The sequence below is a fragment of the Pleurodeles waltl genome, chromosome 1_2, assembly GCF_031143425.1.
Source record: "Pleurodeles waltl isolate 20211129_DDA chromosome 1_2, aPleWal1.hap1.20221129, whole genome shotgun sequence".
Classification (NCBI taxonomy): domain Eukaryota; kingdom Metazoa; phylum Chordata; class Amphibia; order Caudata; family Salamandridae; genus Pleurodeles; species Pleurodeles waltl.
In genome coordinates, this window is record NC_090437.1 from 1,024,236,361 (window position 1) to 1,024,260,233 (window position 23,873).

At 45.6% G+C, this 23,873-nt stretch overlaps 1 protein-coding gene across 1 annotated transcript in view; it reads right to left on the reverse strand.

The window, feature by feature from the left end:
• Window positions 1-23,873, reverse strand: part of LIAS (lipoic acid synthetase) — a 212,995-nt gene that overhangs the window by 176,751 nt on the left and 12,371 nt on the right. Inside the window, exon 2 of the mRNA XM_069202039.1 lies at window positions 6,245-6,414. Coding sequence (XP_069058140.1) covers window positions 6,245-6,414 — 170 coding nt within the window. The remainder of the gene's footprint in view (window positions 1-6,244; window positions 6,415-23,873) is intronic.

A 23,873-nucleotide genomic window follows, 5' to 3' on the forward strand; every position in this document is an offset into this window, starting at 1 on the left:
GGGGTCACTTCTGCAGTGAAAGTCCGGTCCTTCAGGTCCTGGGGGCTGCGGGTGCAGGGTCTTTTCCAGGCGTCGGGACTTAGGTTTCAGAGAGTCGCGGTCAGGGGAAGCCTCGGGATTCCCTCTGCAGGCGGCGCTGTGGGGGCTCAGGGGGGACAGGTTTTGGTACTCAGTCGTAGAGTAGTCCGGGGGTCCTCCCTGAGGTGTTGGTTCTCCACCAGCCGAGTCGGGGTCGCCGGGTGCAGTGTTGCAAGTCTCACGCCTCTTGCGGGGAGATTGCAGGGTTCTTTAAAGCTGCTCCTTTGGATAAAGTTGCAGTCTTTTTGGAGCAGGTCCGCTGTCCTCTGGAGTTTCTTGTCGTCGTCGAAGCAGGGCAGTCCTCAGAGGATTCAGAGGTCGCTGGTCCCTTTGGAAGGCGTCGCTGGAGCAGAGTTCTTTGGAAGGCAGGAGACAGGCCGGTGAGTTTCTGGAGCCAAGGCAGTTGTTGTCTTCTGGTCTTCCTCTGCAGGGGTTTTCAGCTAGGCAGTCCTTCTTCTTGTTGTTGCAGGAATCTAAATCTTTAGGTTCAGGGAAGCCCTTAAATACTAAATTTAAGGGCGTGTTTAGGTCTGGGGGGTTAGTAGCCAATGGCTACTAGCCCTGAGGGTGGGTACACCCTCTTTGTGCCTCCTCCCAAGGGGAGGGGGTCACATCCCTAATCCTATTGGGGGAATCCTCCATCTGCAAGATGGAGGATTTCTAAAAGTTAGAGTCACCTCAGCTCAGGACACCTTAGGGGCTGTCCTGACTGGCCAGTGACTCCTCCTTGTTATTCTCATTATTTTCTCCGGCCTTGCCGCCAAAAGTGGGGGCGGGGGCCGGAGGGGGCGGGCAACTCCACTAGCTGGAGTGTCCTGCGGTGCTGTGACAAAGGGGTGAGCCTTTGAGGCTCACCGCCAGGTGTTACAGCTCCTGCCTGGGGGAGGTGTTAGCATCTCCACCCAGTGCAGGCTTTGTTACTGGCCTCAGAGTGACAAAGGCACTCTCCCCATGGGGCCAGCAACATGTCTCTAGTGTGGCAGGCTGCTGGAACTAGTCAGCCTACACAGACAGTCGGTTAAGTTTCAGGGGGCACCTCTAAGGTGCCCTCTGGGGTGTATTTTGCAATAAAATGTACACTGGCATCAGTGTGCATTTATTGTGCTGAGAAGTTTGATACCAAACTTTCCAGTTTTCAGTGTAGCCATTATGGTGCTGTGGAGTTCGTGTAAAACAGACTCCCAGACCATATACTCTTATGGCTACCCTGCACTTACAATGTCTAAGGTTTTGCTTAGACACTGTAGGGGCACAGTGCTCATGCACTGGTACCCTCACCTATGGTATAGTGCACCCTGCCTTAGGGCTGTAAGGCCTGCTAGAGGGGTGTCTTACCTATACTGCATAGGCAGTGAGAGGCTGGCATGGCACCCTGAGGGGAGTGCCATGTCGACTTACTCATTTTGTTCTCACTAGCACACACAAGCTGGTAAGCAGTGTGTCTGTGCTGAGTGAGGGGTCTCTAGGGTGGCATAATACATGCTGCAGCCCTTAGAGACCTTCCCTGGCATCAGGGCCCTTGGTACCAGAGGTACCAGTTACAAGGGACTTATCTGGATGCCAGGGTGTGCCAATTGTGGAATCAAAAGTACAGGTTAGGGAAAGAACACTGGTGCTGGGGCCTGGTTAGCAGGCCTCAGCACACTTTCAATTCAAAACATAGCATCAGCAAAGGCAAAAAGTCAGGGGGTAACCATGCCAAGGAGGCATTTCCTTACATTCCCTTTATTCCCTTTATTCCCTTTATTCCCTTCCTTCCTTCCTTCCTTCCTACCTTCCTACCTTCCTACCTTCCTTCATTCTTACTGTCCTCCTTTCCTGCTCATAAATTCTCTTCTCTGTACCAGCTCCGTGAATTTGCTTTTACAAGCAACAATATTTTCCTTGCCTCCCTGCCATATCCCAGCACTTAAGCTTCTTTCCAGCAGCCCAGTCCCACCCCATGCCCTGGATGTGCAAGGATGGCGATATGATTCCACCTCATGAAGATTGGATTGCAGCATGTAAAAGATTAGTGGTAATCATTTGACACACCATACTGCTGCTCCATTCTTTGGGCTAATGATGAAGATCGAAAGAATGACATTTCCTACCTAGAACATGGACATGTATTGTGGGTGCTCAGTGCTCCATTATTTGACGCAGGCATCACACTACTCTTTTGCTTGATTCAAGCACCAAGAAACATCTGGGTTGAGAAATATTGATATTAATGTCAACCCAGGGCCTATTCCTGATCTACCCGGACATAGGGGAGAAGTCTGCTAAGGATTTAATATGGACACTATCAGCTATAGAGTCTTTGGTGACAGCAAATTCTACTGCTGAATTAGAAGAGAGACTTCAAAACCTACAGGATGCCTTGGGTTGTTTGGTTGTGAAATTTATTTGAAAGCCAAGGGTCACTAAGCATTGATTTATGCTAAGCATGTACCCCACTGATTATTTGAAAACAGGTCAGTGATTGTGCTTCTGCCACGCATATGTGACAGTTGCTAAAAGGACTTTACTTTACCTGTTCTAGTGCATTTTCCATCTTGAGAGAAAGAACGAGGACAGCTCAATAGGTTACCATTAAATATGGTCACCATGGTTTGTACAAATTATTTTTGCTTTGTTTCATCGCTTTAATTTCCACACTTCATTTCGATTAGGGGTGTGTAAGATATGCGTAATTTATCTTCGTGTAATATGAAATTGTGGCAAAACTATGCAAAATTATACGTAGTTAAGTGAAATGCGTATCCGTCATATTGCACTATGTTTAGCATGAAATGCATGCTCACATCATTTTTTGTATGAGCATGCATTTAAGCAAGATTACTGAAAATAACTTCTATTCTGAGTCTGTTGTTCCCATGTGCCTACGGTAAATATACTGCGAATTGCGCCATTCGCTGTTAAAAAGTTAAAGCGAATGGTGCATGATTATGCAAAATAGTGTACTTTGGGGAATTTCACTTAGCCAGCATAAAACAACATTCTCAAGATCATGCAAATTATGTCGACATAATCTAAATTTTGCACAGATCATATTTTGAAATAGAGGCAGTAAGAATGAAAGTTGAACTCATTGATCGTGTGGCTGCATCATGAACAACTTCAAGTATGCAGCCTCACAAAGGATCCATGCATCGGTTTTTGCTGAAACTGTAGGACTGTAGAACATACTAACACAGAGAGTAGTGGCTCCTTTGTCATGTTTCTGAGCAATACCGTCTGCAGCTCATACTATAACTTTTAGTTTTTCTCTTTTAATATATACCCTGGAAGCAGCACAGTTTCAGCAAAATCAGTGTTGACCCCTTCTGGGTTTGTGGCATTGTTGATCAAGATGTGTTTGATATTGTTCTTGTCCTTCTGTATGAGAGGATGTAGCTCCTATAGGCATGCTTTTCAGACCATCACAATGTAAAACAAATAACATGAGTGTTGGGTACAGAACTTAATTGAGGGACATTGATTTTACAGTAGTCTTAAGGTATAGTGACTTTTGTTGCCATAATCCTGATACTTGAGCTTTAAGGAAGCAAAGATCCACCTGCTCTCAGGAAGGAGGATGACATCATTGTGGTGCTCCTTGCCCTGGACTAAGCATTGTGCAGTGAACAGTGAGCTGAAGCCATATTAGGTGATCCATGCATCCAAAGTAGGAGTGGATGTTGGTGCATGAACTTTGTAGATGCTAAAAGGGCATTATCTGGCTTACCTTGGCCCAAGTGTGCATTAGCAGTAGTATCTTTTGCAGAAATGTGCTAAACAGTGGAGGTTGCATTAAACTGCCTTGACACCAGAGGGCAGCTGAAGAAGCAAAAGTGCTGCAAAAATCCATTGTTTGACAGTTTCTACTGAAAAGAAAATAGTAACTTCAGTAGTGTTTTATCAGTTTTAATCGAAAACCAGAAACCCTCTAGATGTCAAATATATCTCCTTTACTTATTGGGCCCATGGTGATTTTGGCTTCTATCTTGGAGCTTTATTATACCAACAGCTGATATCTCATAATCCTGAAAGCCCTTGCTATCTTTATATTTTACAGACCAGTCAGTTACCTGTATTAGTAGTGGTGATAATTAATAGAGAACCAGAACATGTTACTCGCCTAGCCCACCAAAAATCCTATATGAGCATCCTCAAAAGAGAACCACAATGCTCTCTTAAGCTTTTTAGCACTGGGGCTGGGGATGGGGGTGTATGTATTACCTTGTACAGGTGGGATTTCTTCTGCACACAAGACTTTTGATGCAAGAAAGTGAAGTTAACACAATGTTAGTTCCCTGGCACAAGCTTGCAACTTCAGGGTATCTGTATTTGTTTCTCTTCTCTTTTTTGGAATTCTGTATGAAAAATTAGATTTTTTTTTTTTAAAAGATCCAAATTTAGTTTGTTGAGACGAAAATCCTCGGCATGGCTTGGTAAAGCTGTGCCACCCTGTTTTGGAATGATTCAGCATAGCACTGCGTTTTGTCCCTCTGTGTGTGTAAAAAAAATATGTAAGCCCACTGAGTGTCCTCATGTTTTTAAAACTAGCAACATATGATCTTGGCTTTTACAAGAGGGCATCTAATGTGCACCACTCTTAAGGAGGCAGACTATTAACCCCATCTACCCGATGGCCATCTTAGTTTTTAATACTAATGTCCATCTCATATAAAGGGGCATGAGGGTATACCTCTGCTAGCGCCCTTCTTGAAACCGAGCCACAGAGTTTTCCCCAGATGACGCTTGCACAACACTAGAGTGGGCAGGCAAATTTCAGTAGAGTGCAGGGAAACCTATTTTATGTGGATGATGTTCTCTCACCTCTTCAAGCAACTGCAAGGGGCACTAAAGAAAGCAACAGAGAGGATGCAATATCCACCAATGACGAGGCAAGATTGGAGGGAAACATCTATGATGTGTAAGTCATACTAGGTGTACCAAATCACCAACATTGTCAGTTTATCGATCCATGCCTGCATACGCATAAAGCATACATAGCACCACAGAAAAAAACAGAGTCCTGGGGCACCAGTCAGACATTACAAGAGAGGGTCTCCAAGTAACCTCCCGAACAGTGGTGCAGGAAGGAGCCTAGTAATTATAATCTGCTGCGGCTCGCCCAGTCACATTACAGACTTATGAGAGTATAGTGCCACTCACCATTTAGCTTGGTATGAGGCAGTAGCCACCTTTAAAAAAGTGGGGGTACAGTTTGAGTTTAACTCCTTTCAGTAGAGCTATGTTCTGCTGTTTAGCTCTCAAATTGTCAGCCTCCCTGAGAGACAAACAAAACAGATCCGAATAGGGCAAGGAACACATATTTGCAGAGCGATGCAGACACCCACCACCCATAAATGTTTTGTACTAAGCATTCATTCTGGATACGGTAACATGTTTGTCAGTGGTGCAACGTCGGTATATAGCAGAGGGAATTTATAGGATTTTTATACTAAATGATGGGTAGGCAGATATTAATGGCATTCTTTCAGTGAGAGCATGCTTGGTGCCCTGTTGATGGGCTGGGGGGTTGTTTTTTTTATCCTACAGCATTTGCAGTCCATTTGGAAAGTATGTCAAGCCACATCTCTCCTGTATTTGCTACTTGTATTTATATACCTAATTTATAATGAGACACCCTTTCGGACCACATTTGCCTTTCAAGCTCTATTAGGTACCTTCTTCAGTTGAAATAAGGTAAGGCACAACTTAGAAGCAAGAAGGTATGTACAACACAGTCACAATTATATAAAATATAGCAACCAAATGTCATCCCATTCAATACATTATGTCTTATTTTCCTCATGCAAGGAACAAGCTGTTAATATCTCTTTCGGTATGGGACAAAATTCACATAAAACAAAATATCATTCTTTCTTATTTCTCCCCATGCAAGGAATGAGCCGTCACTATCTCTTTGGTTGTTGGTCAAGACTTGCCATGGTGGTCTTTCACAGGAGCAGGGAAAAACTGTTAAATGGTGCACTCATGGTCTCAACCTGATTATTTGAACCCAAGATGTCTGCTGATTAAAGGGACTAAAATGGGCAGATGTGGGGGGAGGGGGGGGATCGTCTACCTTCATATTCTCTCCAAGGGATCTGTAAAAAAAAAAACAATCTTCACAGGTTTTGATCAGCTGACAGTGTTTCCATAGCATATAGTGTAGTAGTGAATGTATGATTACCTTTCTCCTTTCTGGCGTTTTAAATGTCCTTTATACTCGCTCCATCTGCTCTTGTCAGATAGTTCACCAGATATGAAGTCTTGCAGATCAGGTCCATTCTGAATGATCTCTTTCTTGTCATCTGGAGATGTGCTGAACTGTCGGTGTTGCATCTGGGCATTATTTCCTGCCTTGAAATAAAAAAAGAACATTCAGTTGCTGGAATCCTTATGGCACCTCAAGTTGCTTTGCAAACTGGTCACACATGCAGTAAGTAACCTATGTTTTCACTACTGTACCATTCCACACAGGCCGTTTTTAACTAATTACTATCACTTAGATTGCTTTGGCCCTTCACAGTGCCTAGGTCCATAACAATTAAAATTGCAAAACCTCCTGCCACATCAATATGTTTCAGGCAGGAGTCTGTCTGAGACTCTGTGAATAGCTACAAAGAAGAGATGGCCTGCGAGGGACAGCAGATCGCACAACCTGCATTCACTTTCACTGAATGCTGAGTTTTGTTTCCTAAAGCAGCCTGTTGGGGGGAAATGTCCAGCATACTACAGTGACAGGGTTTTTAATGTTTTATACTTTCAGAATCAGAAAGGTTTTTTTAGGACTATCACTCCATATCAGATACTAGTCCCTAATACATTCCGCTTTTTCTTACATCAAAGTATCTGTGTCTTTTATTCTTTACAATTTTTCTTGGGGGCTGGAGGGGACTCAGTCCCTTGGCCCCAAAGAAGGCCACAATTCCCCTCTTAAGCATCTTGGAATTGCTTAAAGTGCATCTGTAAAAAAAAAAAAAAAAAAAAAACTCTTTCCAGGTTTTCCACTCTCCTACTCCATTCCACTTGCCTGCAAAAGAAAAAGAGGTGCAGGTCTATTTCCCCGCCCCATATACCTGAAGGAAATCTGATTTTACAGTATTTCCCTCTGTATGCTTCTTCCTCCTTGCTACCCTCCCCACAATGATTAGGTACAGATAAGGTTTGGGGTTAGCCCATTGGTAAATTTGAATTTTAGCCTCACCCAGCAATCTCTGTTTGATTTCCAATACTCCTCTCTTCTGCGCTCTCCACCAATGCCTGCCTGTCCTTTCACCCGATCTCCTTTTCGGATATCACAACCAGCTGCCTGGTCTGTTTCGGAGAGTGCGGGAGCTACCAACCCAGCATGCATTCCAGTCCCCATCAAAGTATGTACTCCCGCTTCTACCAACCAGTACATCAGTAGATGTGAACATGGCCTCAGCTTCCTCGTTTCCCGAGGCTGACCTTTTGACTGTTCCCATCACTTCAATACCTACAGATGTGTCTACACCCCCCGCATTCTTCAGCCACGTCCACCTTTAGTTCTGGGTGTTTGTTTGGGTCATTTGAAGACACTCTAGGCAAACAAAAAAACATACTGACATTGTAAAGACAGAAACCATCAGAGTATACTATGGTTTGAATCTTTGTTATGGGATAACCATGTCAGCAGTGTGTGACCTCCAGAAGAAAAGTTGTATCTCTAGCAAATAGTAAAGCCAATCTGACTGTCAGGAATTTTCTTTCTTTCTCAAGTGTCACATAATGACATTCATAGGGCAACATGTAGTGGCTAATATAAAGAGTAAGTTGTACCTCATCTCCAAATTTCTAGGATGAAATTACCCAACGACCTGTCCAAGAAGCATCCATTTGTAGGATAAATAGTTCTGTGAACTTAGGTGAAGGGTTCTTCCTTCCACAAGTGTTAGAAGAGACTCACTTTGGCAATTATTTCCCTAAAGTGAGGAGGGTTGGTTCCCAGCACTAAAGGTTGTGGCAAGCAGGGTAATATAGCTACCCCTGTATCCTTTAAAGCGTCCTTTAAAGCTGCAAATGTTTCTTCCTGATTCATTCCCCAGGGTACATGATCAAGTATGGTTTTCTTTAGCAAGGCAGTTATTTGGCCTGTCAGCTGTGAGGATTTTAGGATAAATCTCAGATTATAAACAATGAATCCAAGAAATGAGATTACCGCTCTCTTTGTTTGTTTTTGTGAGGCATTTCCTTTATGTTTTTGAGGGAGAAATAACACATTTTCCTAAGTACCTTATTTGCTGGCCTTCTAGAATATATTTGTCTGGATTCAGAGTCAACCCTGCTTCTCTTTTCGTTCTCTCATCTACATGCTATAGGAATATCTCCCAAGAGAGGCTGTAGATCACTATGTGACTGAGATGTATACTGCATACCACGAAGAGGTTGTAAAATTCTGTCCATCAAGCATTAAAAGGTAGCTGGAGGTCCATGTAAACCAAAGGGGAGCACTCTAAAATGAAAATGTTGTTTTATTTGGTCGGTCTCCTGTAATGCAACCTGCCAGTACTCCATAAAGTGGTCTGATGAGTTGATAAACTGTGCCTTGTCTAACTTTTTATTAGATTCATCAACTCTGGGCCAAGAGTAAGCTTCAATAGAAGTGATATTGTTGATCTGCCTTTAGTAAATACAGAATCAAATCGTACCATCTAGTTTGCGTACCAACACAATAGGAAATGGCCAGCTACTTTGGCAGGGTTCAATAACACCTAAATAAAACATAGCTTCTACTTCTTTTTGAATTGTGACTCTACGAGGCACAGGTATTTGATACGGTCATAACAAATTACTTTGTTTGGAGTAGTTTCAATTGTAAGTTTAATTAGAGTGGTTAGTATAAAAAGGGCTGGAAATCTTTTCACAATAATCCTAAGAAGCATGCATGAAAACTGACCTAGACATAATACTTTCAATTGGCAACTCCCCTTTTTCTTTTGAACGACTCTCTTTCTTTTCCATCCTTTGCATTCCCCCTCTCTGCACAAAGCCTTCTGTAAGTCACATGCATCTTTGCCTCATTTCCTATTATATTCCTGAAATTTGCTCACACCTCATTTCTAAGATCACAACCTCTCCTTTAAAATCAATACCCCTGCAGACTGACAATATCTAATATTCTGTAACTCCTCTATTAATATTGCCATTCAATGCATGAATTCACCGCCCGACCCTAAAGATCACACCCAACTCCTATTAATATAATTTACCACGTAAAAGCTGGAGTAACTGTAAAGCGTGGTTTCCTTAAGGGCACACAACTAATCCCAATAATGAACAATAAATCTACTATCCCTGGGTCCTTGAGCACCGTGCTGCCTGGTGTAAATCACTACATCACCTCGTCAGGGATAGTAAAGAGATATATGAATAAATTACTATTCAATACAATTTATAACCCACACAAATACCATAACACGCAGTTGTCCGACAGTCAATTATAGTTCATACAGGCAGCATAATAATTCCTCATTACTACATGCACACTTATACTCTTATAGGACAAAACTGTTAACCATCATGTTCTCCGCCAAGTATTGGACTAGTCCATAGCAATAAACCACCCTTTACTAACTGAATAGGAACGAAATAACTGAAGAGACTGTGGGATGATATTAACCAAGTCACTCTCAGTAGAGCTCTTCATTTTTCCCTTTAACAAATGTCTGCTCGGGACCACAAACTTTAAACAAAATAACTAAGAATGGACAAGAGCAGTAACCAGCTAAGTAGACTGAACATAAAAAAATACTATAAAGCAGAGGTCTTAAAACTTTTTTTGGTCTGAGCTCCCGTAAGCACAATGTTTTGAAGTTGGTGGCCCCCTCAAAAGCTTTATAGCAAGTATTGGAAGAGTAGGAGTGGCAGGAATGAGCGCAGGGTGCAGGTCTTGTGAAATCATTTTATGGGTACGTTGTCTCTAGTCCATAATCCACACTAATTTAATTTGTTTCAGCATCATGCCTTACAATATGTATAAAAAATGTTTTTTAAAAAAAAACACAATACATACAACAATAAAACTTAATTACATAAAATCGTTATTCATTCCTTAAAAGTTTAAAAAAAAGTTAACAGGGATCCGCGTCATCCAGACATGTCTAATCCCCATGAAGGAACCACATACACATGTACAATTGGATAATTTACAGTTACAGCCTCCTTATATATCTGGGGATAGAACATTTCCCGGCAATACCGACCTATACAAAAGGGCTCACAGCGATTAGTATTGGCAGCAGTGATTTTATTACGTTGTGGTATTAAAAGGTATTATATAAAAAAGGTAATGAATATACCTCATTTATATAGCGAAGGACCATATATCTCACAATAACAGATATGGCCCTGTAGATCTTATGGATCTGTTGGTCCAATCAGCCCTAGGTTAGTTGGTAGCTCTTTCAACCAGGGCCAAGTGTCCCATATGTATGAAGCTATCAATTTGTGTTCATTAATATTACCCGGTCTTGTACAAAGTGCTAATGCAGTTTTAGTGCAATTTGCTCCATTAGACAAAGAGAGGGCGGAGCCACCTACGCCTTGCTACATCAAATTTCTTACAAAACAGGGTGAAATGGACCACATTGTCTACTTCCCCAGGAGAACAGTCACAGTATTCGAGTCCTGCCGCCAGCCTACACATGCGTAACAAGTAACCGCTTAGGGGCAGCACACCCAGTCTACATTTAATGTAAAGAGACCACTTCAATTCAGGGTACAACAGATCCAAGTACTCTGGAGGGACTGGCTTGTAGACATTGGTAAAGTAATAGCTTGTGATTGAATCGGGCCTAATTTCCTGACACGTGCTCCTCTTATTAAAATCCTGATATCGCTCTTTTACCTTACCCGCAGTGTCCTGATTAACTCCACCCGGATCCTCCCAGAGAGCCTCTAGCCAGAGATTACCTTTGGTGTCTGAGTTCCACATGAGCGCCCTCCTGGTCCACCACTCGCAGTGAACTCTTCAAGGGGTTCTAAGTACACTGCTGCCCTAGGATTGAGAACTAACCATACCTAATATTGGCCTTAGAGCTGCTACCTCTGATATTGGCACCAAATGTAACTCTACAAAGAGGGCCTTCAGGGGAGTACCTGGCCCCAGCCCCAATAAAGATCTCAGGAAATTATTTTCAGCTATCTGTAGCACATTGATATCAGCATATCCCCAGAGTTCTGCTCCATAGAGTGCTGCAGCGACTGCTTTCCAGGCATACATTTCCAAAATGATTCTAATATTTCTCACTCCAATTTTGTGCTTAAACTTCAATATTGCCCCCGCCGCTTGCTTAAGGACTATGGCTGCCTTCCGAACTTGGCAGTCCCAGCTCAAATTCTCTAAAAACCGCACACCTGGGTAATCAAAGTGTTTAGTAGCCTCAATTGGTTTGTGGTTGATGGCTAGCTTCCGCCACAGACTGGGGGAGGGTCATAGGGTCATCCCCATGGTCTTCATACAATTGATAGTTAATGATTTTTCCTCACAAGATTTAACAAAATGGACTAGTAGCCTATGGGCCGCGTTCTTAGTGCGTGCCATAAGTACTGTGTCATCCGCGAAGAGTAATATTGGAACCCCCTACCAGCAACAACGGGGACATCTAGCTGTTCCTCTAACCACAACCACATTGTTCAAGAAAAGGTTAAAAGGCGCTAGGATACAGCCCTACCAAACACCCTTTTGTACCTGAAATGGGTCTGTGCACTCCCCGCCCATCCATATCTCACTCTGGCCATATTGTCTGTGTGCAATGCTGCAATGGCTTTCACTAGGGGGGCATCGACCCCTAGGTCCATCAATGACTTCCACAATTTGCCCCTAACTACTGAGTCAAAAGCGGCTTTCAGATCTATAAAGACCAAATACAGAGAGGACCTCCTGACTACTGTGAATTTATATGAGATCAAATAGAGGCGGATGATCTGGTCAATAGTTCCCACCGAGGCCAGAAGCCAGCTTGTACTTCTGTTATCATACCCAGGGCGTCAGCTCACACCTGTAGGCGGTGGAGTAAAACTTTTCAGAGAACCTTCCCGGCTCCATCTAGTAGGGAGATTGGCTGATAATTAGCTGATAATTAGCGGGTCAGCCTCGATTACTCTTCTTATAACTCGGGACAATAATAGCAGAGCACCAAGACTGCGGAACTGCATTATCCTTAAGGGCAGCATCGAACACCTTGGTAAGTATTTTATCCCAGTAATAGGGTGCCTCATGATAAAGATCCACCGGGGCCAGATCTGGGCCCAGGGCCTTATCCCCCTTCATTGCTCCCAATGCTCTAATCACTTCTGGGATTAAAATTCCTATTTCGCTGGTGATGGTGTAAAGGGCGCTGTGCCTCTGTCTAGGAGCCAAGGGATCAGCCACATGAGTTCTATACAATGTACTGAAGTGGTGAACCCAGCCAGCTGGGCCTATGTGAGTTTCAACAACATTCACTGTCCCCTTCCCCGCTCTAGCTACTAGTTCCCAGAATTTATTGGTGTTGTGGTAAGCTATGCTTGCTCTGAGTTCAGCCCACATTGCAATTTGGTACAGCCGTTCCTCAGTTGCTAGCAAGGACTTGTAATCTCTTCTGTATTCTTTAAATTTAATTTCACCAATTGAAGTACCATGACGCTGTGTTAAGGCAAACAAGACTCCTCTTTTTGCCTCTGCACACTCCTTGGCAAACCATCCATCATATCCTAGCAGCCCTTTTCCAATAACACCATCTGACTTAATCCATAATGGCTTAGACCACAGGGCCCCCAGCTCCCTTGTCATTTGGCCATAAGCAGCCAATATGAGACGGCTATCATTAACCGGGGCATCTACGACAGATTGTCCATAGATGGCCATTATGGGTTCTAGCTGCGGAAGTCCCTGTCGATACTTCTCACCATCCCATCGTATTGTTTTTCTGCAATTGGATAGCACAATCTCCCTCCTGTGCAGCCCCGGGGCCTATCCTGTTGTAATCCCAAGCCCCAGAGCGTTCATCCTCATAGCAAGGACAAATGGATTGTGATCACTTTCCACCCTGCAACCACAGCTATGTCCAAAAATAGACAATCATGCTTCCACGTTGGCAATAACAATCAATGATCGAGGAGGATTTACCATTATTGAAAGTTACGTTTGCAGCGCCATCCAACTTTGAACGCCCATTAACCAAGCGGAGACCATTGTTCAATAAAAGATCAGTAAAGGCCCCAGCTTTTTTGTAGACTTAAAGCGACTCATAGCTGTCTATGGGATCCCCATACTATGATCTTCCAGCAAGATTTCATGGCTGTTAATAGTGTCACAGACTGAGGAGTTAAAGTCACCACAAACCAGCATCACACTCCTGCCTTTTTCGCAGCTTTATCATCCATTGTGCTTCTTCTAACCTTTGACATATGTGGAGCATCCTCTCCAGAGTGCCTGAACCCCCGAAGACCACCCTGGCGGAATGTATAAGTTCAAGATATCAATACGACTTGACCTAAGTCTCATATGCTGGACCTAAGTCTCATATGCTGGATATTAGTAGAAGCCCTCAGGAGTGGTACATCAACTTGCTCTACTTTACACTCTAGCTTGCATGACATCCATATTGAGATGCCCCTAAAGGGCAACCCTTCCCTGCCCAAACAGCCAATGTATCAAAGCCCAAAAACCCATCAATGCATACTCCTTCAACAGGCCATGTTTCTTGGAAACAAACAATATCATGCAAACTGACATATTCTATTCAGTTGTTGTCTTCTAGTTTGCTAGCAAACCTGCTATTCCAGAACAGTATTCGCAAACAACCCCCCTCCAAGTTGTTGCGGGCAAGCGGTATTTGGGGGGAGAGCGTACAGAAGAAATAGCTGGATGAACAGAAGATTCCTTTACTAATCAGTCAGTTCTTGCTCTAGGGGATGCTCCTGTATTGCCAGCAAGTACGGCCGCTACCCATGACCAGTTCTCACAGTTGGGCCCTTTTTCCATCACATCACGGCTAGGAATCCGGATTGGTCTACTGTTTTTGTATGTGATAATAGTCAGTGATTCTCGCACTCTACTACCCTCGGCTATAGAACTCTTCTTATTTCGCCATGGTGCCAGACCATGCCTAGTAGGGCTGCCTTCCCTTAACATATCTGCGCTGTTCCCACATCCCTTGTTACCCATTAATTTTCTTTTGGTTGGTGGTAGAACAGGGCAGCACATCAACCCCCATTATATGGAAACAGTCTGCACGATTGAGGATTAATCTAGCTATCCCTGGTAGGGCGAATTCAACTAGAGCTGAGGGACAGGAGATAGCAAGATCGCCTTGGGGGTTGGTAGGATGAGTGTACCTCCTACCATAATCAAGCCACTGTTGCTTAGTTCCCAGCTTCACTAATTTCACATCACTGGAAGAGAGGACTCTCAGCTCAGGTACAGCGTAGAAAAGGCTTAATAATCTAGACCTATTTAGGGGTTGGCTCAAACCAACATCAGGGAAGAGATCGACAAATTCCAAATCCTGCCCGCTGTATCTTCCCTCTGGCACAATATCGCCAGAGCCATCAATTTTGTTGCAATGTGGGTCACTGGCATCCAGGCCATCTCTGTGTCTAAATCCTGAAAGCGCCATAAATGGTGAAACATCCGGGTTCAATCCCGGGAGCACCCTCAATTCTCCGGGAGTGCATAATACCTCCTGTTCAGGTTGTTCAACATGGGCTGCCACCATCTTGTGGGGACAAGGCAGGGAACTGTCAGTCTTAGCTACCTTCCTTGAACCTTTCCTTACTGCCCTTTTCTTTCCTTTATAGAGCCTTTCTTCTTATTCCTGGGCTTCCTTGCCTTTACTGGGCTTTCTTGGTAAGCTTCTCCTTCCACTAGACCGCCCCCCCACCTCGCTGTGATTATCCTCGCAGGATTGAAGTTAGGTGGATCATGGGAGTTCCGGTGCCCCCCTACAATTGGCAACTGGCCCAGGGGTGTTGTTGGGCGGGACAGCAGCTATATTACTGATGCAAATGTTCTCCTCACTTGGTGTACCCTTGTAACTGGCAGCTGGAGCTAGCCGCCTCTCTATGCTATTCTTATTGTAGGAGAATAAACATTTAAGGGAGTAAACTGGAAATGGTGTAGCCTGCTTCCCCTTTTCTTAAGCACATACCTTCTTCTTATTCGCAGTTGCCCCTATATCAACAGAGGCTCCATTCTGGAATCCATGAGCTCTCCTTTTACATTCCATGGTGCTAGCTGGTAGCTTCATTGGTTCAATGGTTGAGTTTTTTATTGCTGGGACTAGCCTTGTGCTCGTCTGCAGGGAGGCTACCCCCACTGTTGCAGTGGGCCCGGCACCCTCTCCATGGACATTGGCGCCTTCACTGCTGGGGTTACCCATACTTGTATTAATCTGTAATATACTCCCAGTTTGAGCAGGAATGGAATCTGCAGTTTGCATCTGTGTAGTACTCCTTATAAGATTTGAGGAATTAAGTTGGCTGTGACTAGCATACCAGGGGGTCTGTGGGGGTGGCACCTGGTTTGACCCAATTGTTCATTCATTCGAGACTAGGGCCTGTAGTATCATAGTTAATAATGATTCAATGTGCTCAGCCCCCCGAGAAATTTCTCAAATAGAGCAAAGATCGAGACTAGAACATTGTTTAATGCAGTCATAGCTCCGGAGATTATAAAACCTTGTGGGGTCTCCGCAGATGCAGGATTGTTCCTGGAGGACTGGCAAGCAGAAATATGCTGGCATATAGAGTCAGTCAAATAAAACCCTCCACTAGGGGAGGAGCTGTTGATGACAGGTTTGAAGCTAAACGAAGCCTCCACCGAGGCCGCAGGACCATCTTCAGCTACCGGCAAAGCCTTAGATGGCCCACAAGGTCCGGCTTTAGCTATTGGGCTACAGGGTACATCTGGTAGCGTATAATCCAGAAACATCAGGGAGCTATCATTAAGGCAGTCACTTTTCCCCTTTGGGGGTACCACTGCCCGGGACCCCTATGTCCCCCAGTTCGTTTCTGTCAGATGTACGCCACTAGGTCACCTGTGGTTTGAAGATTCCTGCAGAGGTTCTTGACCCACTCTTCTCTGGGGCCCTCTAAGTTCGCTCTCCATCCTCGGGCTCTCTAGTGCACTTTGTTGTCCCTTCAACGTACGGCAAGACTTCCTATAAAATTGCTCGTCCACCAGCACTGTCGTTGATGACCCAGCCAAGTCAGTTTTAACACTCTCAGCAGCTCTTATCTCGCTGTCTCTCTCTGAGCGTCTGGTGTAGGATTCTCCACCAACATCCTCCATCTCCGGGGCTGCCAGAACTGTCTCCTGCTCCTGATCCTGAGCTAGGGCAGCACCCTGCATCTCTAGCTGCAGCTCCAATTCTGTTTGCTTGTTGGTCTGTTTGTTGATCTGCTCAATGATCTGCTGTAGTCTTGTCCAGCCTTGTCCATCTTTTGACCCACCTTGTGGTAGAAACTAGTTATCAACCTATTTGGAAGGCCGGGATCAGCCTCTCTTGAGTTGCTAGCTAGCAGGAGTGTGACAGAAGCAGAATCAGGTCCTTTAGGCATTGATCCACAAGGGAGAGCAGTAGTCTTATATTCCTTCCAGCCACACCCCTTTGCTTTAGGTTGTACCAAGTGTAGGAAGTTAGCTCTGTATATATTATATCAAAATTAGATATAGTGTGCACAGAGTCTGGGGTTCGCCAAGAGGCTTGACAGAGGGAATAATAGATAATACTAATGCTCTATTTGTGGTAGTGTGGTCGAGCAGTTAGGCTTGTTAGAGGGTAGTCTTAAGCATTGGTTGTACACATGCAAGCAATAAATGAAAACACACACTCAATGACTTAACTCCAGGCCAATAGCTTTTTATATAGAAAAATATTATTTCCTTAATTTATTTTAGGACCACAAGATTCAAATTGCAGGTAAAAACATTAAATATAAGGTACTTCGCATAGGTATAGTTAGAACTTTGAACCAAAACAGTAATGTACACAGTTTTTCATAAAATGGCAATAAGCTATTTTAAAAGTGGACACAGTGCAAAATTCGACAGTTCCTGAGGGAGGTAAATACAGTTTGGTTAATACGGTAAGTAAAGTACTTACAAATTCAGTCTCCGGGGCATAGGCAGCCCACCGCTGGGGGTTCAAGTCAACCCAAAACACCCAGCACCAGCAACACTAGGCCAGTTAGGTGCAGAGGTCAAAGAGGAGCCAAAATAACATGGGCACCTATGGTGACATGGGGTGCTCCGGTTCCGGTCTGCTGGCAGGTAAGTACCCACATCCTCAGGAAGCAGACCTGGGGGGTTTAGTAGAGCACTGGGGAGGGCACACAAAGCACACCCTCAGCGGCACAGGGGCGGCCAGGTGCAGTGGGCAAGCAGGGCATCAGGTTTGTAATAGGATTCAATGGAGGGACCCAGGGGTCACTCAGACATTGCAGGCAGGGCACAGGGGGGCTTCTCGGGCCAGCCACCGACTGGGCAAGGGTGAGGGCCACCTGCTGGCCACAGCTGCACTGGTGGTCGGTTCTTCTCGGGCCTGGGGGCTGCGGGTGCAGTGCTTCTTCCAGGCATCAGATTTCTTTGTCCCGGGCAGTCGCGGTCAGGGGGGTCCTCGGGTTACCCTCTGCAGGCGGCGTTGTGGGGGTGAAGAGGTCAGCCCAGGCTGGACACATCGTCGGAGTCGCCTGGGCGTCCTCTCTGGGTCATTGGTTTCTCTGGACACGGGCTAGGGGTGTCGGGTGTAGAGTGGTGGGGACTCATGCTTCTGGAGTGAGGTGGAACTCCATTTAAAGATGATTTCTTCTTTCTTTGTTGGACAGTTCGCTGTCCACAAGAGATCTTGATCCTTCTTAGGTGCAGGGCAGTCCTCTGAGTCTGCAGAGGTCGCTGGGCCCGCAGGGTGCGTCGCAGGTGCAAGTTATTTAAATCAGGAGACAGGCCGGTAGGGCTGGGGCCAAAGCAGTTGTCGTCTTCCTTCTTCTCTGCAGGGTTTTTCAGCTAGTCAGTCCTTCTTCTTTGTAGGTCATCGGGAATCTGATTTCCTGGGTTCAGGGTCGCCCCTAAATACTACATTTAGGGGTGTGTTAGGGCTGGAGGGCAGTAGCCAATGGCTACTGTCCCTGAGGGTGGTTACACCCTCCTTATGCCTCCTCCCTTTGGGGAGGGAGGCACATTCCTATTCCTATTGTGCTAAATCCGCCAAGACAAGATGGAGGATTTTCTAAGGAAGGGGTCACCTCAGCTCTGGACACCTTAGGGGTGGTCCTGGCTGGCAGGGTGACTCCTCCTTGTTTTTCTCATTATCTCCCCCTGAACTTGCCGCCAAAAATGGGGCTTGTCTGGGGAGCGGCATCTCCACTGGCTGGAGTGCCCTGAGGCACGGTAACACTGGCCTGAGACTTTGAGGCTCACCGCCAGCTGTTACATTTCCTGCAGGGGGAGGTCAGAAGCACCTCCACCCAGGGCAGGTTTTGTTTCTGGGCACAGAGTGCACAAAGGCACTCATCCCATGTGGCCAGAAACTCGTCTGAAAGTGGCAGGCTGACACAGACCCGTCAGTCACACACTAGCAGAAGGGCTGGTATACAGGGGGCATCTCTAAGATGCCCTCTGTGTCAATTTTTCAATAAATCCCACACTGGCATCAGTGTGGGTTTATTGTGCTGAGAAGTTTGATACCAAACTTCCCAGTATTCAGTGTAGCCATTGTGGTGCTGTGGTGTTGGTAATGACAAACTCCCAGACCATATACTCTTTATGGCTACCCTGCACTTACAATGTCTAAGAATTGACTTAAAGAATGTAGGAGCATAGTGCTCATGCAGCTATGTCCTCACCTGTGATATAGTGCACCCTGCCTTAGGGCTGTAAGGCTGGCTAGAGGGGTGACTTACCTATGCCACAGGCAGTGGGTTGAGGGCATGGCACTCTGAGGGGAATGCCATGTCGACTTAAGGCAGTGGGTTGAGGGCATGGCACTCTGAGGGGAATGCCATGTCGACCTAGTCTTTTTTATCTCATCAGCACACACAAGCTGTGAGGTAGTGTGCATTTGCTGAGTAAGGGGTCCCTAGGGTGGCAGAATACATGCTGCAGCCTTTAGAGACCTTCCCTGGCCACAGGGCCCTTGGTACCAGGGGTAACTTTTACAAGGGACTTAACTGTGTGCCAGGGCTGTGCCATTTGTGGAAACAAAGGTACAGTTTTAGGGAACAAACACTGGTGCTGGGGCCTGGTTAGCAGGGCCCCATCACACTTCCAATCAAAGCTGGCATCAAAAAAAGGCAAAAAGATAGGGGGTAGCCATGCCAACAGTAGCATTTTCCTACACCATGATTAGTCCACTATATACTCTACTTGAGCGCCTCTGTACTGTTTGCCTAGCACTGGTGGTTTCTCTGTTTTTCAGTGTCATTTCCCTGTTACTTTCTGTCCACCACCGATGTCCAACAGAGACCAATGACCGACAGGGTTGTCAAGCACAGTCACGGGAGTGGGTGGGGGGGGGGGGGGGGATGTGTGTGTGTGTGTGTGTGTGTCCCCTCTTTCTAGCATGGTTACCTCCACTTTTGCCCTGTTTGTGAGTGTGTGTCAGTGTGTTTTTACTGTGTCACTGGGATGCTGTTAACCAGGACCCCAGTGCTCATACTGAAAACCCTATATGTCAGTGTGTTTTGCCTGTCTCACTAGGATCCTGCTAACCAGGACCCCAGTGCTCATAGTTTGTGGCTTAATATGTGTGTTGTCAGTAGTGCTTAACTGTGTCACCGAGGCTCTGCTAACCAGAGCCTCAGTGCTTATGCTCTCTCTGCTTCTAAATTTGTCACTATAGGCTAGTGACTTCATTTACCAATTCCAATTGGCACACTGGACCCCCCCCCCCTTATAAGTCCCTAGTATATGGTCCCCAGGAACCAAGGGCATTGGGGTTCCAGGAGATCCTTATGGGCTGCGGCATTTCTTTTGCCACCCTTAAGCAGCTCAGACAAACCCTTTTACAGGACTGCCATTGCAGCCCGCGTGAAATAGTGTGTGTACTATTTAACAGCCTTTTTCACTGCACTAAAGTAACTTATAAGTCACCTATATGTCTAACCTTCATTTACTGAAGGTTAGGTGCAAAGTTACTAAGGGTGAGGGCACCCTTGCATTAGCAAAGGTGCCCCCACGCAGTCCAGGGCCAATTCCCCGGACTTTGTGAGTGTGGGGAAGCCATTACACGTGTGCACTACATATAGGTCAATACCTATATGTAGCTTCAAAATGGTAACCCCGAATATGGCCAAGTAAGGTGTCTAAGATCAAGGAATTGTCCCCCCATTCCAAATCTGGTATTGGGGAGCCAATTCCATGCATCCTGGGGGTTCCGCTATGGTTCCAGAGTACTGCGAAACCAGCGCTCTGAGGCTTGCAATGCAGCTACAGCTGCTGCCACCTCACAGACAGGGTTCTGCCCTCCTGGGGTCTGAGCAGCTCAGTCCAGGAAGGCAGAACATAGCATTTCCTTTGGGAGGAGGGTGTTACACCCTTCTCCCTTTGGAAATATGTGTTACAGGATTGGGAGGAGTAGCCTCCCAGAGCCTCTGGAAATGCTTTGAAGGGCACAGTTTGTTCCCTCATTGCATAAGCCAGCCTACACCGGTTCAGGGATCCCCAGTCCCTGCTGTGGCGCGAAACTGGACACAGGAAAGGGGAGTGACCACTCCTCTGTCAATCACCACCCCAGGGGTAGTGTCCAGAGCTCCTCCAGTGTGTCCCAGACTTCAGCCATCTTGTGTTCCAAGGTGTGGGGTCACTCTGGAGGCCTTTTAGTGGCCAGTGCCAGCAGGTGACGTCAGAGACCCCCTCCTGATAGGTCCATACCTAATAAGGTAGCCAATCCCCCTCTCAGGGCTATTTAGGGTCTCCTCTGTGTGTTTCTCTTCAGATTCTACTTGCAAGTTTCCAGCAAGAATCCTCTGCAACTACTACTTCATCCTTGGATCGACCACAGACTGCTCCAGGAAGCACTGTAACAGCAGCAAAGTATCTAGAAGGGCTACTTTTCCTCTGCAACTTCAGCTCCAGCCAGCAACTGCAACAGTTTCCATGGTGTGCATGTTCTGGGGGCTCCCTGTCTTCACCCTGCACCAGAAGGACCGAAGAAATCTCCTGTGGAGTGACTGCGTCACTTCTCTGCTCCAGCAGGCACCTTCTAAGATGACAACTGGTTCTCTTGGACTCCTCTCCTGGCCACGAGCGTGTTCCTTGGAACACAGATGGTGGACCCCTTCGACACAGACTGTCCTAAGGTCCTGCTGTCCAAATTTGGAGCAGGTAAGAAGCTTGCCTTCACCATTTGCGAGAGTACCCCTGTGCACCGCATCATCTTCACCTCCTGAGGCCTCTGTGCACTATTTGCAAGAATCCTTCGTGCACAGCCTGGCCCAGGTCCCAAGCACTCTATTCTGCGACGCTCAACTCGCTGAGTTGTTCTCCGGTGCAATTTGCACCTTCTTTGTCCCTGTGTCCTGGGACCTCTGTGGGTGCTGCCTAGTCATTTGTGGGTTCCCTCCAGTGTTGGGAGCCCCCTCCGCCTCCTCAGTCCGAGTTGAGGTCCCCCGGTCCCTCCTGGGTCCAGGCAGCGCCACTTTGACAATATTCTCTACACACTACACTTGTCTAGGGGGGAATTCGTGATTCGCATTTCACTTTCTTAGTATATGGTTTGTTTTGCCCCTAGACCTATTGTCTCTTATTGCATTCTATAGCATCTCCTATTGTTTGCACTATCCTATGTCTAATTACCGTACCTTATTTTGGTGTCTGGTGTATATATTGTGCATAATACTTACCTCCAGAAGTAGTATTGCCTCGAAGATATTTTTGACCTTGTGTCTCTAAATAAACTACCTTTATTTTTGGTAACACCGAGTATTGTCTTTACTTGTGTATAAGTATTGTGTAACTATAGTGGTATTGCAGGAGCTATGCATGTCTCCTAGTTCAGTCTAAGCTGCTCTGCTACAGCTACCTCTATCAGCCTAAGCTGCTAGAATACTACTACATTTTATTAATAAGGGATAACTGGACCTGGTATAAGGTGTAAGTACCCAAGGTACCCACTGGCTCTAATGCCTCAGCCACGCACACCACACCAAGCCGCACCAGCTTTGCCTGGCCTGCTGCACTGACCGTTTTAGATCTCAATGTCTTGGCGCCTCAAAGTCACAGAATCACAGTATCTCTTATAAATCCTTGTTGCACAATCCTAATAAGGCAGTTACTCCAATTGGCGGAATACTCTCTCGCTGGTAGCAGGGCTAGGGGAAAGTGGTCAAAAAGTCATAGCTGTCAAGTGGATCATGCAGGGTTTAAGTAGCCCTTTTCCAGCCTTTTTTCCACCCTCATTTGTCCTTAGACCCTGGTGTCCTTTTCTTTCTATCCTTATGTCCCCATTTAATTACCCCCATGTTAGAACACAAGGGTGCAGGATGCATGGGGGCATGAGGGGCAGCAAAGTGGCAGACAAAGGATAGGTTGTGCGTAGATCAATAATAGTGGTAGACGGTTAATGACAGGTTCGAGTGAATCAAGCAGCAGTTTTCCACCCCCTCCCTTCTCCTGGCCCCTTCTCCTAGCCTTCGTCCACCTAGCACCTTTCAGAATGTTTGTGACAGAATTTTAAAATAATGACTTACATAATCAGAGTGCTTTCTGTCACAGGACACGACCCCATAACACTATAAGTACACAAGTCACTATTCCACACTGTGCCAACTAGGATTCCGTTCTGTGACTTTGCTTACTGCTATAAACAGACATCTGCTTTTTTTTTTTTATATCTGTTTTATTGTTTTCAGCACATGCATTCAACAATGAACATAAACAGCAAAACATCAGGATCACAACCATTGCATAATATCCTAACTTCAAAATAACAAACTAGATCTGGATCCATGTATTAGGATTTTCATCCTACGATAATCAATTACACAAGTGACTGCCGATACATTTACAATCGTTTCCATGGGATGGAGCTGTAAACCCCTTTCTCCAACCTCCGTGTATTAATAAACTGTAGTACAATAACATATCGTATAGTCCAAATATTTGTTTTCATGTCATGTGTGAGTTTCTCCTTGCTGTCTAACACACCCTTTATTGTGGTTGCATAACCCCATAATGATATGCGGTGTCATATGCCTCTATCGCAACTCTGCCCTCAGTCCTTGATTATATCCGCCCAAGCATCGGCCATCCTTTTTATATATTCCAGATAGTTTATGTGTTGCTATCCCATTACTCTCTAGAACGGTGAACAGTCCTCCCTCTCCGCGGCCCCCAATCCAGTGCACCGTTCAAAAGAAGGAGAAGAAAATTACAAAATGCAGCAATGAGAAGTGCAGCAGACATGTCCCCATTACTTCATGTGCGCCCTGTTCTATCAATTCCATGGCGGGCACTCATCATTCTTAACCTCTAATCTAGTGACAAACGTTTCCCAAGCATCATACTCCGTGTGCGTCTGACCTTTATCTCGTAATGTGCGTAGCACTTGAGTCTCCGTCTGTGCCCAGCGCAGCGGCACCGCTCGCCACGTCTGAATCTCTGGAGCCCTGGGGGCCTTCCAGTTCATGGCAAACAATTGTGTGTACATTATAAGAGCCAAGTCTGCAAATCTATGAATGTATATATGTTGTTTATTTCTAGTTCTAATACCCAATAAACAAGATCTTGGTTCTGGCAAGAGCAGATGTTCCGTAATATCAGATATAACTGCTACCAACTCCCGCCAGGCCTCCCCTAGAGGCCCATACTTCCAAAC